General features: G+C 33.9%; 1 protein-coding gene across 1 annotated transcript in view; it reads left to right on the top strand.

Annotated features, from left to right (window-relative positions):
• Window positions 1-451: 451 nt before the first annotated feature.
• The window catches only part of LOC129275886 (carbohydrate sulfotransferase 15-like), a 28,497-nt gene continuing 13,505 nt past the window's right edge, over window positions 452-15,443 (top strand). Inside the window, exons 1-2 of the mRNA XM_064109568.1 lie at window positions 452-679; window positions 9,261-9,409. Of these exons, the coding sequence (XP_063965638.1) occupies window positions 669-679; window positions 9,261-9,409 (160 nt within the window). The 5' untranslated portion in view covers window positions 452-668. The remainder of the gene's footprint in view (window positions 680-9,260; window positions 9,410-15,443) is intronic.

Below are 15,443 nucleotides of genomic sequence, written 5' to 3'. Positions count from 1 at the left end.
AGTTAACGATAAAAGTTCCATCAATTTTTAAACTGTTAAGCAATATTATATATTAAAAAAAAAACTGAAGAAGACTACAACTATTTAATTCACATTTTTGTGTGATTCAAATCCAAAAAGAAGGCTTCAAAAATCTAAAGTGTCCGGACACCCCACCCCCGATCATACTTCATGGGATTTCTCATAATAATCGCACGAATAGCAGGTGCCCATCATTTCTAACGCACAAAATTTATTACTTCATTTCGTTTTATGGCGCATCGGTTGATTTACTGTCCAAGGAAAGTGCGGGTACCCGTAGGTCATGAACACGTCTACTATAATACTAGTAGAAAGTTTTAGAGAGCAAAACAAATTAGTTCAAGTTATTAATTCTACCAGTGTCATTAAACAAACAAAGCGACATAAGTTTTTAATTCACCGCCACGCATGCAAACGCAAAGGCAAATTTAAGTACCATTTTATGTGTGTGCGGGTCGCATCAGTTTCAGAACTGCGATGCTACTTTTCTTAATTGCGTGTCGACGTCATTTATATGATAAGCCGAGATGATGTTTTGTAAACGTTGATTCATTTTACGTGCGTGCACAGATGTGGAAAGAGGTTAATCTGCCATTTGTATATCATTCGTGCTGACACCAATATCTAGGGTAGCATATTAGATAACAATGAAGTTCAGGTAAGGAACTTGTCTCAAACTTGTTTTTTCTTTCTTTACCTTTTCTTTTTTTTTCTTTGAATATCTATATTTCTTCCTTGTTTACAGATATGTATAAAGGCCTAACTGTATGTGATATTAATCAGACAGTCCTATATACAATATAATGGTTATTTTTTCAATATAATTCATAATTTTCTATTTGTCGTTTTATTGACATTTTTGTTCGTTATTGCGATTTTTTTTTGTATTTCTCTGTTGGCTATGGGAAGGATGGTATCGCGAATGTCGTGCTTTGTTGCGTTTTATTTTCACCATTTTCTTTCGGTTTATATCATATTCCTTAAACATTATGGAATAAGGTGGCCTTGTATAGGCAATGTCATTATATAATAAAGCATGATGTTGGCTTACAGATGAGGCTCTGGCCACAAAAAGTTCCACGGTCAAAAAAAAAAGAAAAAGAAAGAAAGAAAGACAACGAAAGGACTAGTGAAACATAGTATGTGTAGAATGTTGTCAAAATCTATTACAAAGTTAGATTTTCATAAAAAAGTCTTGATTTTCGCTTGCTGACGTCTTTTTAGATATTTTTCTACACACGCCACGAAGTGCCTCTCAAGATTTTGGCTCACTGCGCCACCGAATTATGATGATGATATTTTGGAGGATAAAATAATGCGCTATCACAGTTTGAAATAGGTGTAATAATTTTTCTATCTGATTAGGGGCAAGATCATCAAAAATTCATACCAGCTATCCCTAAATGGTGCCTCTCCAGTCTCCACACTACCTGCGCCGCACGCTTATTAAATTCATATTCACATGAATTAGTCTGAGTAGAGGAGGGAGAATAGAAATAAATGCATGTGTACTTTCATGGTCGGCCAGCAAACAATGCTTTCTATCATAATATTTCATTCATTTTGCCTCCGACGAAGATTCTGCTAGGATCGAAAGCTTAGGCCCCTTTTGACTTTCTAATATTTCATTTTGTCAGTTGTGTGAAGGGATCCATACAGTATTAAGTTGCAATTTAATAAATCGTAATGTTAATGATAACTGTAATGTTAAACATAATTATGGTCAATGTGAAAGAAAGTTTATTTTGATGGAGTAAGAGAGAGAGAGAAGGGGGAGGAAGGGGGGCGAGGGGCGGGGGAGCGAAGGGTCTGGTGTGATGTTATACATGTGGACGTGGTCAGTGATGCATGGCAGATGATAATTTTATAAATGGATAGTGTTAATTTTAGAATCATAAACAGACTGTCAATATTTATTTGATTTAGTTGCACTTGCAGATCTGAATCCCTTACAGATAATCAACAATTCGGGTGTTGTGTTATCAAATTGAATGGGAATAATCATATTAACCAAGAGGAATTACACACAATTAAAAAAAATGAAAGGTCATCCCGTCTAGGCAGTGGCCTACATTAGAGAATGGGAATTATCTGGACACAAAACAGTTTAAGCAAATACACCTTTTCCCAAAAAAAATATACGTTTTTAAATTGTAGAGGGAAACAAGTTGAATTATATGAACAAAGCATGAAAAGATGAAAGTGAGAGAAAGAGAGAGAGAGAGAGGGAGAGAGAGTGGGAGAGAAAACCTGTCTGTTGTGAGTCTTTGCAACATACAACACACACTCGATAAGTCTTTGAAATATCACTGTTTTAACAAAAAAATCACACAGTTCCATTCATTTGATTTGTTTCCATTCTCCTGCCTATACTTATTAGGCATGTTAGGGATCTTTTTTTAATTCACCAGGGACCCGTTGCAGAAAGAGTTGCGTTTAAACGCAAGTCAAAAAATCAATCGCAAGTCCCAAATGCGCGCTGTTGATTGGTTGAAAATCAAGTTGCGCATGATTTTTAGAGTTGCAATTGATTGCAACTCTTTCTGCAACGGGCCCCAGAGCGCTTTGACTGTATTCAAAGATAAATCCATACATTAACAGTAGTAGTAACCATTCGATGATTCAAAAAAACATATTATTTTTATCTTGAAAAGTGTGGGGGGGGGGGGGGGTGATTGAACATGCCACCCCCTCTCCGAAAAAAGGGGGATGTATATATCAACCCCATCCCCCGGGATTTACGCCCGTGCATGAATCATTAAAATTTTTGAAGTTGTAAAACTCGCTATGTGGTCCATTCTGGCGCTAATTAATGTTAAAAGGGCACACTTCCCCTAAATTTAATTTACTTGTTAAATAGAAAGTGATCGTCGACAAAGAACATACACTATGCTGGGGTGGATCTAGCTTTATGCCGGGGGGGGGGGGGGAGTTTTTTTTTATCATTAAAATCTTTGAAGTTGTAAAACTCGCTTTGTGGTCCATTCTGGCGCTATTTAATGTTAAAAGGGCACACTTCCCCTCAATTTAATTTATTTGTTAAATAGAAAGTGATCGTCGACAAAGAACATAAACTATGCTGGGGTGGATCTAGCTTTATGCCGGGGGGGGGGGGGCAAAAAATCGGTAACATCTACATTATCCACGATCTGCCGCTAAAAACTGACGTTGCTCTTGATTATTAGGGCTAGTCCCAAGTACATATTATTCTTATTCTTACAGACATATCTCATAAGTCCTAAATAAAAACTTAAGATAAACGCAAGCGAGCTGAACTTTTTTTAATCTACTAACGTGAAAAGTAACCAGTTTAAAGGTCAAGTCCACCCCAGGAAAATGCTGACTTGAATAAATAGAGAAAAATCAAACTAGCACAGTGCTGAAAATTTCATCAAAATCGGATGTAAAATAAGAAAGTCATAACATTTTAAAGTTTCGCTTATTTTTCACAAAACGGTGATATGCACAACCAGGTGAGTCAGTCGATGATGTCCATCACTCACTATTTCTTTTGATTTTTATTGTTTGAATTATACAATAATTTATTTTCTTACAGATTTGACTATATAAGGACAAACTTGACTGAATCATATAGTATTATACAATACTCGTTCCACATGTTCACGGTGGAATTAATCGTTATTTCATTTGACAATGAGTAGAAAAATAGATTATTTCATATTTCATATAATAAAATACAAAAGAAATAGTGAGTGGATGACGTCATAGTCTCCTCATTAACATACCAGCCAGGATGTGCATAAAACTGTTTGTGAAATTAAGCGAAACTTTAAAATGTCATAAATTTCTTATTTTACATCAAAATTTTCAGTGTTATGATTGTTGGATTTTTCTCTTTTTATTCAAATCAACTCTTTGTTGGATGGACTTGTCCTTAAGGACTATTTTAGTAACTAATAAATATAATACATTTCTCAACAATAGAATAACGCGAGGGCTAAGCATGAGCTTTATATATATATTCTTCTATAATTCGACCTTAACATTGAAAATTCTAAGCAACTTGCTAATCATGAACAGGGTTGATATTTTACCAAACAAATGGTGCGAGCACGAAGCGCGAGCCAAAGGTTTTTTAATTTTCTTACCTAAAATACGTTTTTTCAGAAAGGGTTTTAAATTTTTTAAAAGGGCACATTTCACTTTCAAAAGTTGAATTTTTCATTTTTTTCCTTCTAATTTGTCATTAGTAACAGCAAGCATCATTGATCGGTTTAGGCAGTAGGTTGAATTCTTTCAAGGTTTTCGACGTGTTTCTAGAATTTCATTTATTGCTTTCATATTCTTTCATACATTTTGTTAATAATTGTTAATTTCAGTTGTTAACTTTGTTTCTAATAGTTTGATATTGTTTCCGTATCAAAACATTACCTTTATCGATGAGATCATGTTTACTATCGAATTGTTCTTTTAAATAATCTCGTTACTCTTGAGAGAAACAAATAATCATCAGTAATCCCCGTGGAGCAGTGGTGTAGAGATGGGGCTCTTACCCCCCCCCCCAAAAAAAAAAAAAAAAAGGTAGAAAAGGAAAGAGGGAAGGGTAAAATGTGGTATTGATTTCTGAATATTATTATGTCAAAATCCATCACAAATGTGATTTTTTGTAATTGAGAATGTCGACATTTTTGCTCGCTCGCAACGTTTTATGAATTGCGCCCGATGCGCCGTATCTGCCCTCCGCAACTTGACGGGGAGCGTTTGTGTCGCTGTCTGACGATTATGAATGGTGCATGTTTATCACGAAAACAAATGAATACATTTTGAAATACATCCATATTATCGATTGCATACACAGTGTCACGATTGAAATTTATAAATGAATGAATATGATCGACAGTTTGAGCAAGGGGTATCTTTTTTTATTGGGTGTCAACACAAACAAGAGAAGACTGTTGATTGATACTGCCTCGCAATGGAAGTTGCCCTTCTCAATTGTAATTTAAATGAGATCAATACAAGTAGTGAGTTCTTTGATATTTTGCTGTAATTTTAAATATGTATACTTGTAAAAAAAAATTATTTTGTTGGAAGTGGGCTCTCACTTCTCAGTAAGCATATTACGATTAAAATCTTGAAGGATAACAACATTTGACGTATGTTGCAAAGCTTTTTTCAAATTGAATTTTTGATTTATCAAAAAGTCACGGCAAGAGGTAGGATGGAGGTAAACAGTCGCAAATAAATAAGGTTGTAAATATTTATACTTTACTTTAGATTGACCCATAATATTTACAGCTCTACAAGTTTTAAATCGATTATCATTTGAATTGATATAACAAGCCAAAACGCCACCTGTTGGATTCTTAGATCTTCACTTTCAAGATTATAACCATTTATGTGGATTTAAGAATCAAGAATAGAATGATCTAACCTAATTTCCGTAAAACCTATCAAATCAAATAGTTACAAAAAAATCAAATTGTTCCTAAAAGTGCGAATAATTAAGTGAGAGATTGTAATATTTTTACTGTCAAAATTTAATTTGGTCTTTAAAGTAGTGTGAATTATTTTATTTACTTTGTTCCCACCATCGTTAACATGAGAGGAAAGTCCGTTTTATGTGTCATCCAAACAGATTGAATAAACATATGTCACAAATCCAATCAGAGCCTCAACAGAAGAATGCTATTCACGAATCCACCAAAGACACTTGAGTCACATAAGGCACTTTGATCGTTGTTGACAGAATTTAATTTTTTTACTCAGGGAGATCGCTTACCATTACATAAGGCTTTGTCCTATTTTCAAAATTGAGTGAAATAATAATTATGGACAGTGAAAATTTAGTTCTTTAAGTTTCAATTTCATGTTTGCTGCGAATGATTATTATCCGATTGTCTTTGGCGAGAGCTGTAATCCCATCTTCCCTTCATTCTGAGGTGCATGCTTGTTTTTTTTCACATTGCCATGCTTCTTACTTTGAAGAGAAGATTTGATCTGATAAACTGGCCGTCAGTTCTCCGTGACTGAATACCCTCGTGCTTCGAGCAGGCTCCATGCAACCGGGCCCCGTCTTATAAAGAGAATTGTGTTTGTCCCATCCAACCAGTGGCGTAGCTACGGGGGGACCTGGGGGGGGGGCACGTGCCCCCCTGAAAAAAATTGGCAGAGCAAAAAAAAAAGGGAGAAAGAAGAAAAGAAAAAAGGAAAAGAAGGAGAAAGACAGAAGAAAAAAGAAGAGGAAAATAAGAAGAGGAAGACGAGTGAATGAAATAATGTGAGGGGAAGACTTGCAAAAAAAACCAAATCTTTCATGTTACTAAAATTTTGCTTGCGCTTCCCGCCAGAATTGCTTATTCGATGAGATTCATATCTTGCTCAATAGGCTGATATGGAGCAAGTTTTGAAGTCAATATACAAAACATATTTTAGCTCGGACATCGAGCTTTCATTTTTTTTTTCATTTACAAATTTAAGTGCTCTGTAAAATGTCCGTTTTATGGTCTACATATCAACATTTTAAGCTCACGCTGCGTGGTCACATTGTTTGATTTGCCAAGTTCCTATATTGTCTTCGTGTATTCCATAACGTTCCATTAAACAAATGTATTCAGAATGTCCAGATTCTAGGTCTAAATCTAAAACATGCGCGATAGCCTGCACTTTCTTTATTTAAAATGTACTTAAATTATCCAGTTTCAGATCAGAATATCAATAATTTTCTGCTCACGCTTCACAATCGCATTATTAATGATACTCAATTAACTATATCCTATTCATGATTTACAAAATATGAATAGTGTCCCACTTTTAGGTCTTAAATATAAATTTTCTTCCTCTCGCGCTTCGCGCTCGCAAGAATTGTTTAGTTACATACCTATCCCATTAATGAATACAAAAAGTGCTTAGAATGACAATTTTTTAGGTCGGAATGTCAAAAAAACTTGCTCGCGCTTCGCGCTCCCATTATTGAAATATATACCATCTTCGTGGGTAAATGTAAGCAGTCCTTAACAGGTCCCTTTTCGATCATGCTAGAACAGTTATTATAAATTTCTGCTCGCGCTTGGCGTTCGCAGTAATCATCTAGTTACATACGCATCTTGTTCAGGATCACACATTACATTGCCCAGAATATTAAATTTTCAGGACAAAATACATGAAAGTTAAAAAAAAATCGCTCGCGCTTCGCGTTCGCAATTTTTATAAGGCTTATGAGATTATTTCATGTTTATGTTGTTTTATAAGAATAAAACTAAGAAGTGACTGATCGGGGAAAATATAGGCGAAGATAATTTCGGGCCCCGTCCCCTATTGGCGAAAGTCGGATCCGCCCTTGTGACACATACACACCGGAAAAAAATGTTGCCCCCCCCCCCACCTGAAAAAGCAAGGACCCCCCAGTGCCCCCCAGGAAAAGAATCCTAGCTACGCCACTGCATCCAACATCAACTATATTGTCTATTTTTTGCATACAGGAGATTTAATTAAATCAGCTGTGAATATTTGCGCCAAATAGTCACAGCTGAATATATATATGATCCTTCTCTTCTTCTTCTTGTTTGGTTTGGCTGGCAACCAGTCAAGTAATGAATATTTTTTTGCCACTGCTTTTGGGGGCTCTTATTTCTTTGAAAGCACGAATAGCTTCTTTCATATTTGAGTTATTTTCTTTTCTTTCTTGTTGCATGTAGTCTTGCTTCGTGTATATACTTGGTTCACGTAGTCTCATGTCAGGCGTTTGAAAATATCTTGATGATCAATGGCAAAACAAAAATATGTTCTCTGATGAAACGATAAAGCTGATCGTCAAGAAGAAAATCACGTAAGACAAAAAGATAATAACATTACGAAAGCATACACTGGGAGGCAAGAACATATAAAATTTACAGTTTAATTGTGCTTATTTTCGCTAGCACTCTTTTCAGTAAGAAGGACAAGTCCACTCCTACAAAGAGTTGACCTTTATAAGCAGCACGGGGCTCAAAGTCCTGGTGGGGGGGGGGGGGGGTGATGAGGGGTGGAGTGAATCTCTGATCTGGGGAGTGTTTCATAAACGGCAATACCTAGTCAGTTGTTTTCACTTACAAATTTGATCTGAGCCAATCAAATACAAGAATTTCATTCGCGTATAACAGCTATAGTTGTCTAACGAGCTTTGCAGTAGATCCCTCCACTTTAATCATTAATTGGTACGTATAAAAATCTGGATATTTCATGCAGTTGGTGTATTTCTTTTTCAGTTGAAATGGCTTATTTTCAAATGTACTTTAATGATTTATGGAATAGGGATATATGAATAAATATAGACAAATAAATATAAAATCGCAGACTATTCTTGAATGATATGCCCCCATAAACTTGAATAGCGGGATGGATATATGAATTCGAATTTGAATTTGAATTTTAAAAGTAAAATGACGATATAGGCAGACTTTCAGTCTTTTTTTAATCTACTCTAAAGCTGTCAGCTATCAGTAGTAGATCGTCTTCATTTGACTGAAAGTAGACTGCAAATTTGCCAGGAAAGTTTTAGCTTAGCTAGCAGGACACTTTAAAGATTCATTAACGGTCATCGGACTTTATTAGATAACCTATCTGTTGTACTTTATTTTAAACGTGATAAAAAGCCCTCCTGTTTTTTTACAGGTTGTGCTTCTCAACTTTACATTCAGCAGTTTAATTGCTTAAAAGCCATAATTGGCTTATATTCATTCTTGATCTCAGTTTCTCAGACCCAACTCACAGGATCTTAAAGGTCAAGTCCATCCCATAATTTTTTTGATTTGAATCAATAAAGAAAATCAAACTAGAATAACGCTGAAAATTTCATTAAAAACGGATGTAAAATAAGAAAGTTATGACATTTTAAAAATCGCTTATTTTTCACAAAACAGTGATATGTACAACTCAGTGACATGCAAATGAGATCGACGATGATGTCCCTCACTTACTATTTTGTTTTTGTATTGTTTAATTTATACAATTTTTCATTTCTTTTAAGAGAGATTTTACAATTAGGACCAACTTGACTGAACCATATATATGCTAATTCTACATGTTCATGAATGATTCAATCGTTGTTTCACTTGACAATGAGGAAAAAGTTATAATATTCCATATTTCATATAATAAAATACAAAAGAAATAGTGAGTGGATGACGTCATTACTCATTAGTGCTATTTTGTTTATGTGAATTTAGGGAAATATTCCATTTACTCAAGGTCAATATGACGTTTGTTCTTTTTTTTTCTTTACCTTTCTACTTAACCAGAGCGATTTGTGTAGCAAGCTACGCGGCAAAGATAGCCAGTGTTATATTCTTCTCCTTGCTACTCTTTAGCGTGGTGTTGCTAATACCTCAGGATCAGAAAACAGTTATGAGCAAAAGCGTTCCCGATTTTCATGCCCCAAGCGCCAAACGTAGGTACTAATTGTTCATATGATACCAATGATAATCAGCCTTGAAAATATAATATCTAAAACATGTATATTATGCTGTGGTCGATTTGATATTAATATCATCACAGCCATTATTATTATCATTATTATTATTTCACTATTTTACTTACCATTAGTAGCAGTAGTACTACTACTAGTAGTATTGTATTGTATTGTATTAATTTCCCATTCATAAAAACATGCAAAAATACAAACAAAATACATCCGATATAATTACAAAATAAAATGAATACATATGAATGGCTGGATTGCCCACTCAGAGTGGTAATTAGTAGTAGTAGTAGTAGTAGTAATAGTAGTGGTTGTAGTGGTGGAATTATTCACATGATAAATTATCATCATCGTCATCATGATCATTTGAGTTTGGTGTATCTTTTCTATAATCAACGATAATAAATGCATTCTGAATTTTAAATTGAAAAACAATAAAATCATTTTTAATTTAAAGGAGAATGATACCTATGGAACAAGATAGCTTGTGTGAAAAAATAACAATCAAAGAAACAGATCAACGAAAGTTAGAGAAAAATCGGACAAATAATGAGAAAGTTATGAGCATTTGAATATTGCGATCAATAATGCGATGGAGATCCCCAAATTGGCAATGCGACAAAGATGTGTGATGTCACTTGTGAACAACTCTCCCCATTACTTTAGTATATATTTTACTTAAATTGCCTCTTTTATCAAATCTATCAGTAGATCATGAGTTCTTTCTATAGGAGGGCATGTAATACAGATTTTTAAAGAATACATCATGGATAAAGAGTTTGTATAACCATAAGAAAAAGCAAAAAGATACATTTTGAGGGTATTTTATAGTCCATCAAAGGGAAAGTTGTTCACATGTGACATCACACATCCTTGTCGCATTGCCAATGGGAGGATCTCCATAGCATTAGTGATTGCAATATTCAAATGCTCATAACTTTCTCATTATTTGTCCGATTTTTCTCAAACTTTCTTTGTTCTTATTCTTTGATTTTTCTGTTTCGACACAAGCCTACTTTTTCCAAAGGTTTCATTCCCCTTTAAGATATTTAAGCTAATCTGAAATGGATTTAATCAGAGACGAACATGAGAATAAATTCATGCTTTAATCTGAATTTTTAATTTGTAGATTAAAATACTTGTTGTTAACAATCACCAGGGGCCCGTAACACAAAGCTTAGCAATGATCGTAGAACAATTTTTTCTTCGATTGATTACATTGACTACAATGTACAATCAATCGTAAAATTAAGCGTACGATCAATCGCTAATATTTGTGTTACGGGAGCAGGATGCAAAATTCATTATCTGTATTAAAAGGAAGGAGGAAAGATCGGGTTTTATAAAGGAAACCTATGGTCCAACTTGTTGGTGTCTCATTTAGCTGAAAAATAGTAACTTAATAAGAAAAAAAGGTTAGTGCTTATGACAATTCTATTGTCTCACCTGCATATAGTTAAGCGAAACTAAAGGCGCCGCTTTTCCGACGGCGGCGACGCGGCGACGGCGTCGTCAACATTGAATTCTTAACCAATGTTTAGTTTTTGAAATGTCATCAATCATCATAACTTTAAAAAAATGTATGAACATAGTTCATGATACTTGGGGTAATTAAGTATTACTGAACATCCTGCCTGAGTTTCAGGTCACATGACCAAGGTCAAAGGTCATTTATGGTTAATGAACTTTGACCATGTTGGGTAAATCAATATCGAAATCTTAACCAAGGTTAAGTTTTCGAAATGTCATCATAACTTAGAAACTATATGGATCTAGTTCATGTGCGAGTTAAAGGTCACATGTCTAGGTCAAAGGTCATTTAGGGTCAACGAACTTTGATAATGCTGGGGTATTTGTGGAATTGGCATCATAACTTAGAAAGTTTATGGATCTTATTCATGAAATATAGACATATAAGGGTAATCAAGTGTGAATGATTGTTTTGCGCACGTGTTAGGTCATATGATCATGGTCAAAATCACTTTGGGTCAATGGACATAGTTTATGATTTTTTTGTGTGTGAATATTTATTCAATATATTTAGCTGTTTTCAAAATCAGCATTGCTGCTATATCGAATCGCGTAATGCAGGCGAGACTGCCAGAGTCGTTCCACTTGTTAAATGAACGTGATGAATGAATCAATTAATCAAACTGAAAGAACCCTTAAATCGAGCACACTTTAAAAAATAATTTAGACAACGGTGTTTACTATGTGAATCGCACACTAATATTGGTTAAACAGTTTAAACAAGTCACCATGCTTAAATTACTGATAATTAAATATTTGAATTTAAACTTTGTTGTTTAGGATTTTAAACACTTGTTTAAATGTTTAAACAACTACTGTGCGATTCACATAGTAAATAGCGTTGTTTAAATTATTTTTAAAAGTGTAGATTATTATTTGTTTCCCTGTACTAAAAGCGTGTGCGGGCTTAAAACAGTGTTAAATGCTAAAAGAAGAGAAAGAAATATATTCAATCTGTATTGGGTGATTTTAAAGGGGAATTGAACCCAAATAAAAACTTGTTTTTATAAGAAAAAGAAAAATCAGACAAGTTGATAGGTGAAAGTTTGAACAATATTGGACAAACAACAAGAAAGTTATGATTTTTTTTTAAGTTGTAAATATTGGTAATCACTATACCCATGGAGACTTCAAATTGGCTGCATATGGGATGTCATAGTGATGTAAGGCAAGGACTACTCTTCCATGTACTCCAGTACATATTATGGCTAAAATGTCATTTTCCCCTTAAGTTTTATTTCAAATTTTTTTTTTTTCATGAGGACATAAAACAATATACTACCTGGATTATATTTAGATTACTGCCCCAGGGGAATGGGTACTTAGGAGAAAACCACAAATCCCTGATAATAAAGTACATGGCCTATGGGAAAGTTGTCCTTGCCCCTTGTCATAATTTACTTACCCAGTTGCCAATTTGAAATCTACATACTATTAGTGATCTCAATTTTAAAGCAGCTATAACTTTCTTATTGCTTGTCCGATTTCTTTCAAACTTTCGCCATTCTTTTTAATTTATTTGTCTCCTTCCCAACACAACATTTTATGGCCAAGGCTGGATTCCCCTTTAACATTGACCTGTTATCCCAAAATAACGAACATGATTTATTCCCACATGCAACGCATTCATGTTGGTTGTTATGTTATCCCCACGTATAGAAATCGACTAGAATTGATAGTAATTCCTCAACACTTATCGATATTTTTTTCAAATGTATTAAACAGAGATACTACCAACGGATTAATAATATCCGATCTATCTGATCATTTACCGGTTTTTCTATTGTGCAAAAATGATATTTCAAAAGAAACTAATACTCAATTCAATATAGAAAAGAATAACCTATAATAAGATTGAATCATTCAAAAGTGATCTTGCAAGTGAAGAACGGTTGGATGTTTTTCATGAGTCTAATTAAAATATATTAGCATACATAAATTTAAACAAAAATTGCAGACGTATTACGACAAAATGTTTCTTCTGGTACACTGTTAGAAAAAAAAGAAGATTTTACAGAAGAAAAATAAAAAAACAGATTCTACAGAAAGAAGTAACAAAATCATTCTGTAAATTGTTAAAACAGGAAAGATTTTATACAATTTTTATAGAATTTTACAGAACAGGTCTGTTTTAAAAAGGGGGAAAACATTTTTATTACAATGAATTAGTAAGTTTTCATACACCAAATATATATTTTCTGTAATTTTACACAAATGCATGTATCATTACACAGTGCAGTAAGATTACAGGTGTTCTCGAGACTCTGCTGCAGGAATTTTGTTTTTTTTTGTAGAAATTTTTTAACAGTGTATCATCTGTTCAAAAAAGGAAAACTAAAATACCATGGATTGCTAATAAAGCAATTCTACGATCCATACATACCCGAAATAAACTATACAAAACATAATTAAAGAACACTTCTATTGAAAACAAAAACTAAATATAAAACTTATAGAAGTAGACTATCAGAGCAAAATCAAAATAATGTGAAAGCAACATGGGAGATCGTTAAATATTACCCCAAGACAATTTCACAGTTCGTGATGTCGCGATAAATTTTAAAGATGTAGCTCATACCTTGTTAACATAGGACCCTCTTTGGCAAAAAAAGCTTTTACATACAGACCAAATCAAACTTTTGCTAAATTTCTTCCTGCACTCACTAATCCTTCGTTATTATTGAAAGCCACAAATGTTCAGGAAATAATTAAATAACAAAACCATGCAAATCACAGGGGCATGCACTTTCCTTCTTACACAGATCAAACATTATAATTATTGTCTCTCCTTGGTGTCATGTTTTTAATCTTTCCATCAGCACTGGCAAAATGTCCCGACTGAGCTATCACGCCTCCTTCATCACCTTCATCATCATCATCATCATCATCATCATCATCATCATCATCATCATCACCTTCATCATCATCATCATCATTATTATCAACATCATCATGACCATCATCATCATCCTCATCATCACCTTCATCATCATCATCATCATCATCATTATTATCAACATCATCATCACCATCATCATCATCACCACCACCACTATGGCCTTCATCTCAACCATTGCCACTACCACCCTCATACTGATAATCTCCATCTTCATGATTAAGATTATAACATATAATAATATCGTGAACATATATTGCCATTCTGCTTTATAAATGTATTAAGTAATGTTATGCATGTTATGATGACAATTCTTCTCCTACATTTTTAGATGTTCAAATTATTGGTAGTAGATCATATTTGTTCAGAAGGATAATTGTTTTATTTAGTGTATTTTTTTCCTCTATGATCATTCATGCCAAAACTCAGTAACCAATATAGTATGTTTGTTATGTAAGGAGAACTGGTTTATGCGAATGTTACGAATGCAGAAATAAACAATAAATCAAATCAATAGAGATTTAAAAGTATAGACCTGTAGAAGTTTACAGGACAAGTCCACCCCAACAAAAAGTTGATTTGAATAAAAAGAAAAATCCAACAAGCATAACACTGAAAATTTCATCAAAATCTGATGTAAAATAAAAAGGTTATGAGATGTTAAAGTTTCGCTTAATTGCACAAAACAGTTTTATGCACATCCTGGTCTGTATGCAACTGAAGAAACTGACGACGTCATCCACTCATTATTTCCTTTGTGTTTTATTGCATGAAATATGACATATTCCAATTTTCTCCTCATTGTCAAGTGAAACAACGATTAATTTCTCCCTGAACATGTGGATTTAGCATTGTTTAATACTATATGGTTCAGCCAAGCTGGTCCTTATTGTCAAATCTGTAAAAAAAAAGAATATTGAATAATTCAAACAATAAAAACAAAATAAATAGTGAGTGAGGGACATTATCGTCTGTCTCATTTGTATGTCACTGAGTTGTGCATATCACTGTTTTGTGAAAATAGCTAAATTTTAAAATGTCATAACTTTCATAATTTACATCCGATTTTGATGAAATTTGTAGCTTTATGCTCGTTTGATTTTTCTATATTTATTCAAATCAACAATTTTCAGGGGTGGACTTGACCTTTAAATAAAGAAGATCGCCTGGCAGAAAAGAACAGAAAAGAAAATTAAGGTGGTGAGATTATTTATGTGTGGATATATAGAGGGGGAATGAGTGCGACAATTCAGTAACCGAAGCGTTTACTTGAACGCGTGAAAATGTAACTGGAGAAAAATAGATAGATTACGTATTTCAAAATTCGTTCTGTTTCTAGTATAGTATGTTCGTTTTACAGGCATCATTTATATTCTGGGTTTTGCCGGTGATCTTTTCTGCTTGTTTGATGATTCTCTACATTTCTTCTTTCGACTATCCCCGCACCATACAACTAAATAATATAACGCTCTCGAGTCTCGATAATAAATTGGTAAAAAGAAAGTAAGAATAGTCCTATATACATCCAAAATGCGACTCTAAGTTACACTTAACTCTTAGTGAAACAACCCCGTGGGG

The sequence above is a fragment of the Lytechinus pictus genome, chromosome 14 (genome assembly GCF_037042905.1).
Source record: "Lytechinus pictus isolate F3 Inbred chromosome 14, Lp3.0, whole genome shotgun sequence".
NCBI lineage: Eukaryota > Metazoa > Echinodermata > Echinoidea > Temnopleuroida > Toxopneustidae > Lytechinus > Lytechinus pictus.
The sequence above is the reverse complement of the archived record's forward strand: the minus strand, read 5'-3'. Positions and strand labels throughout refer to the sequence as shown.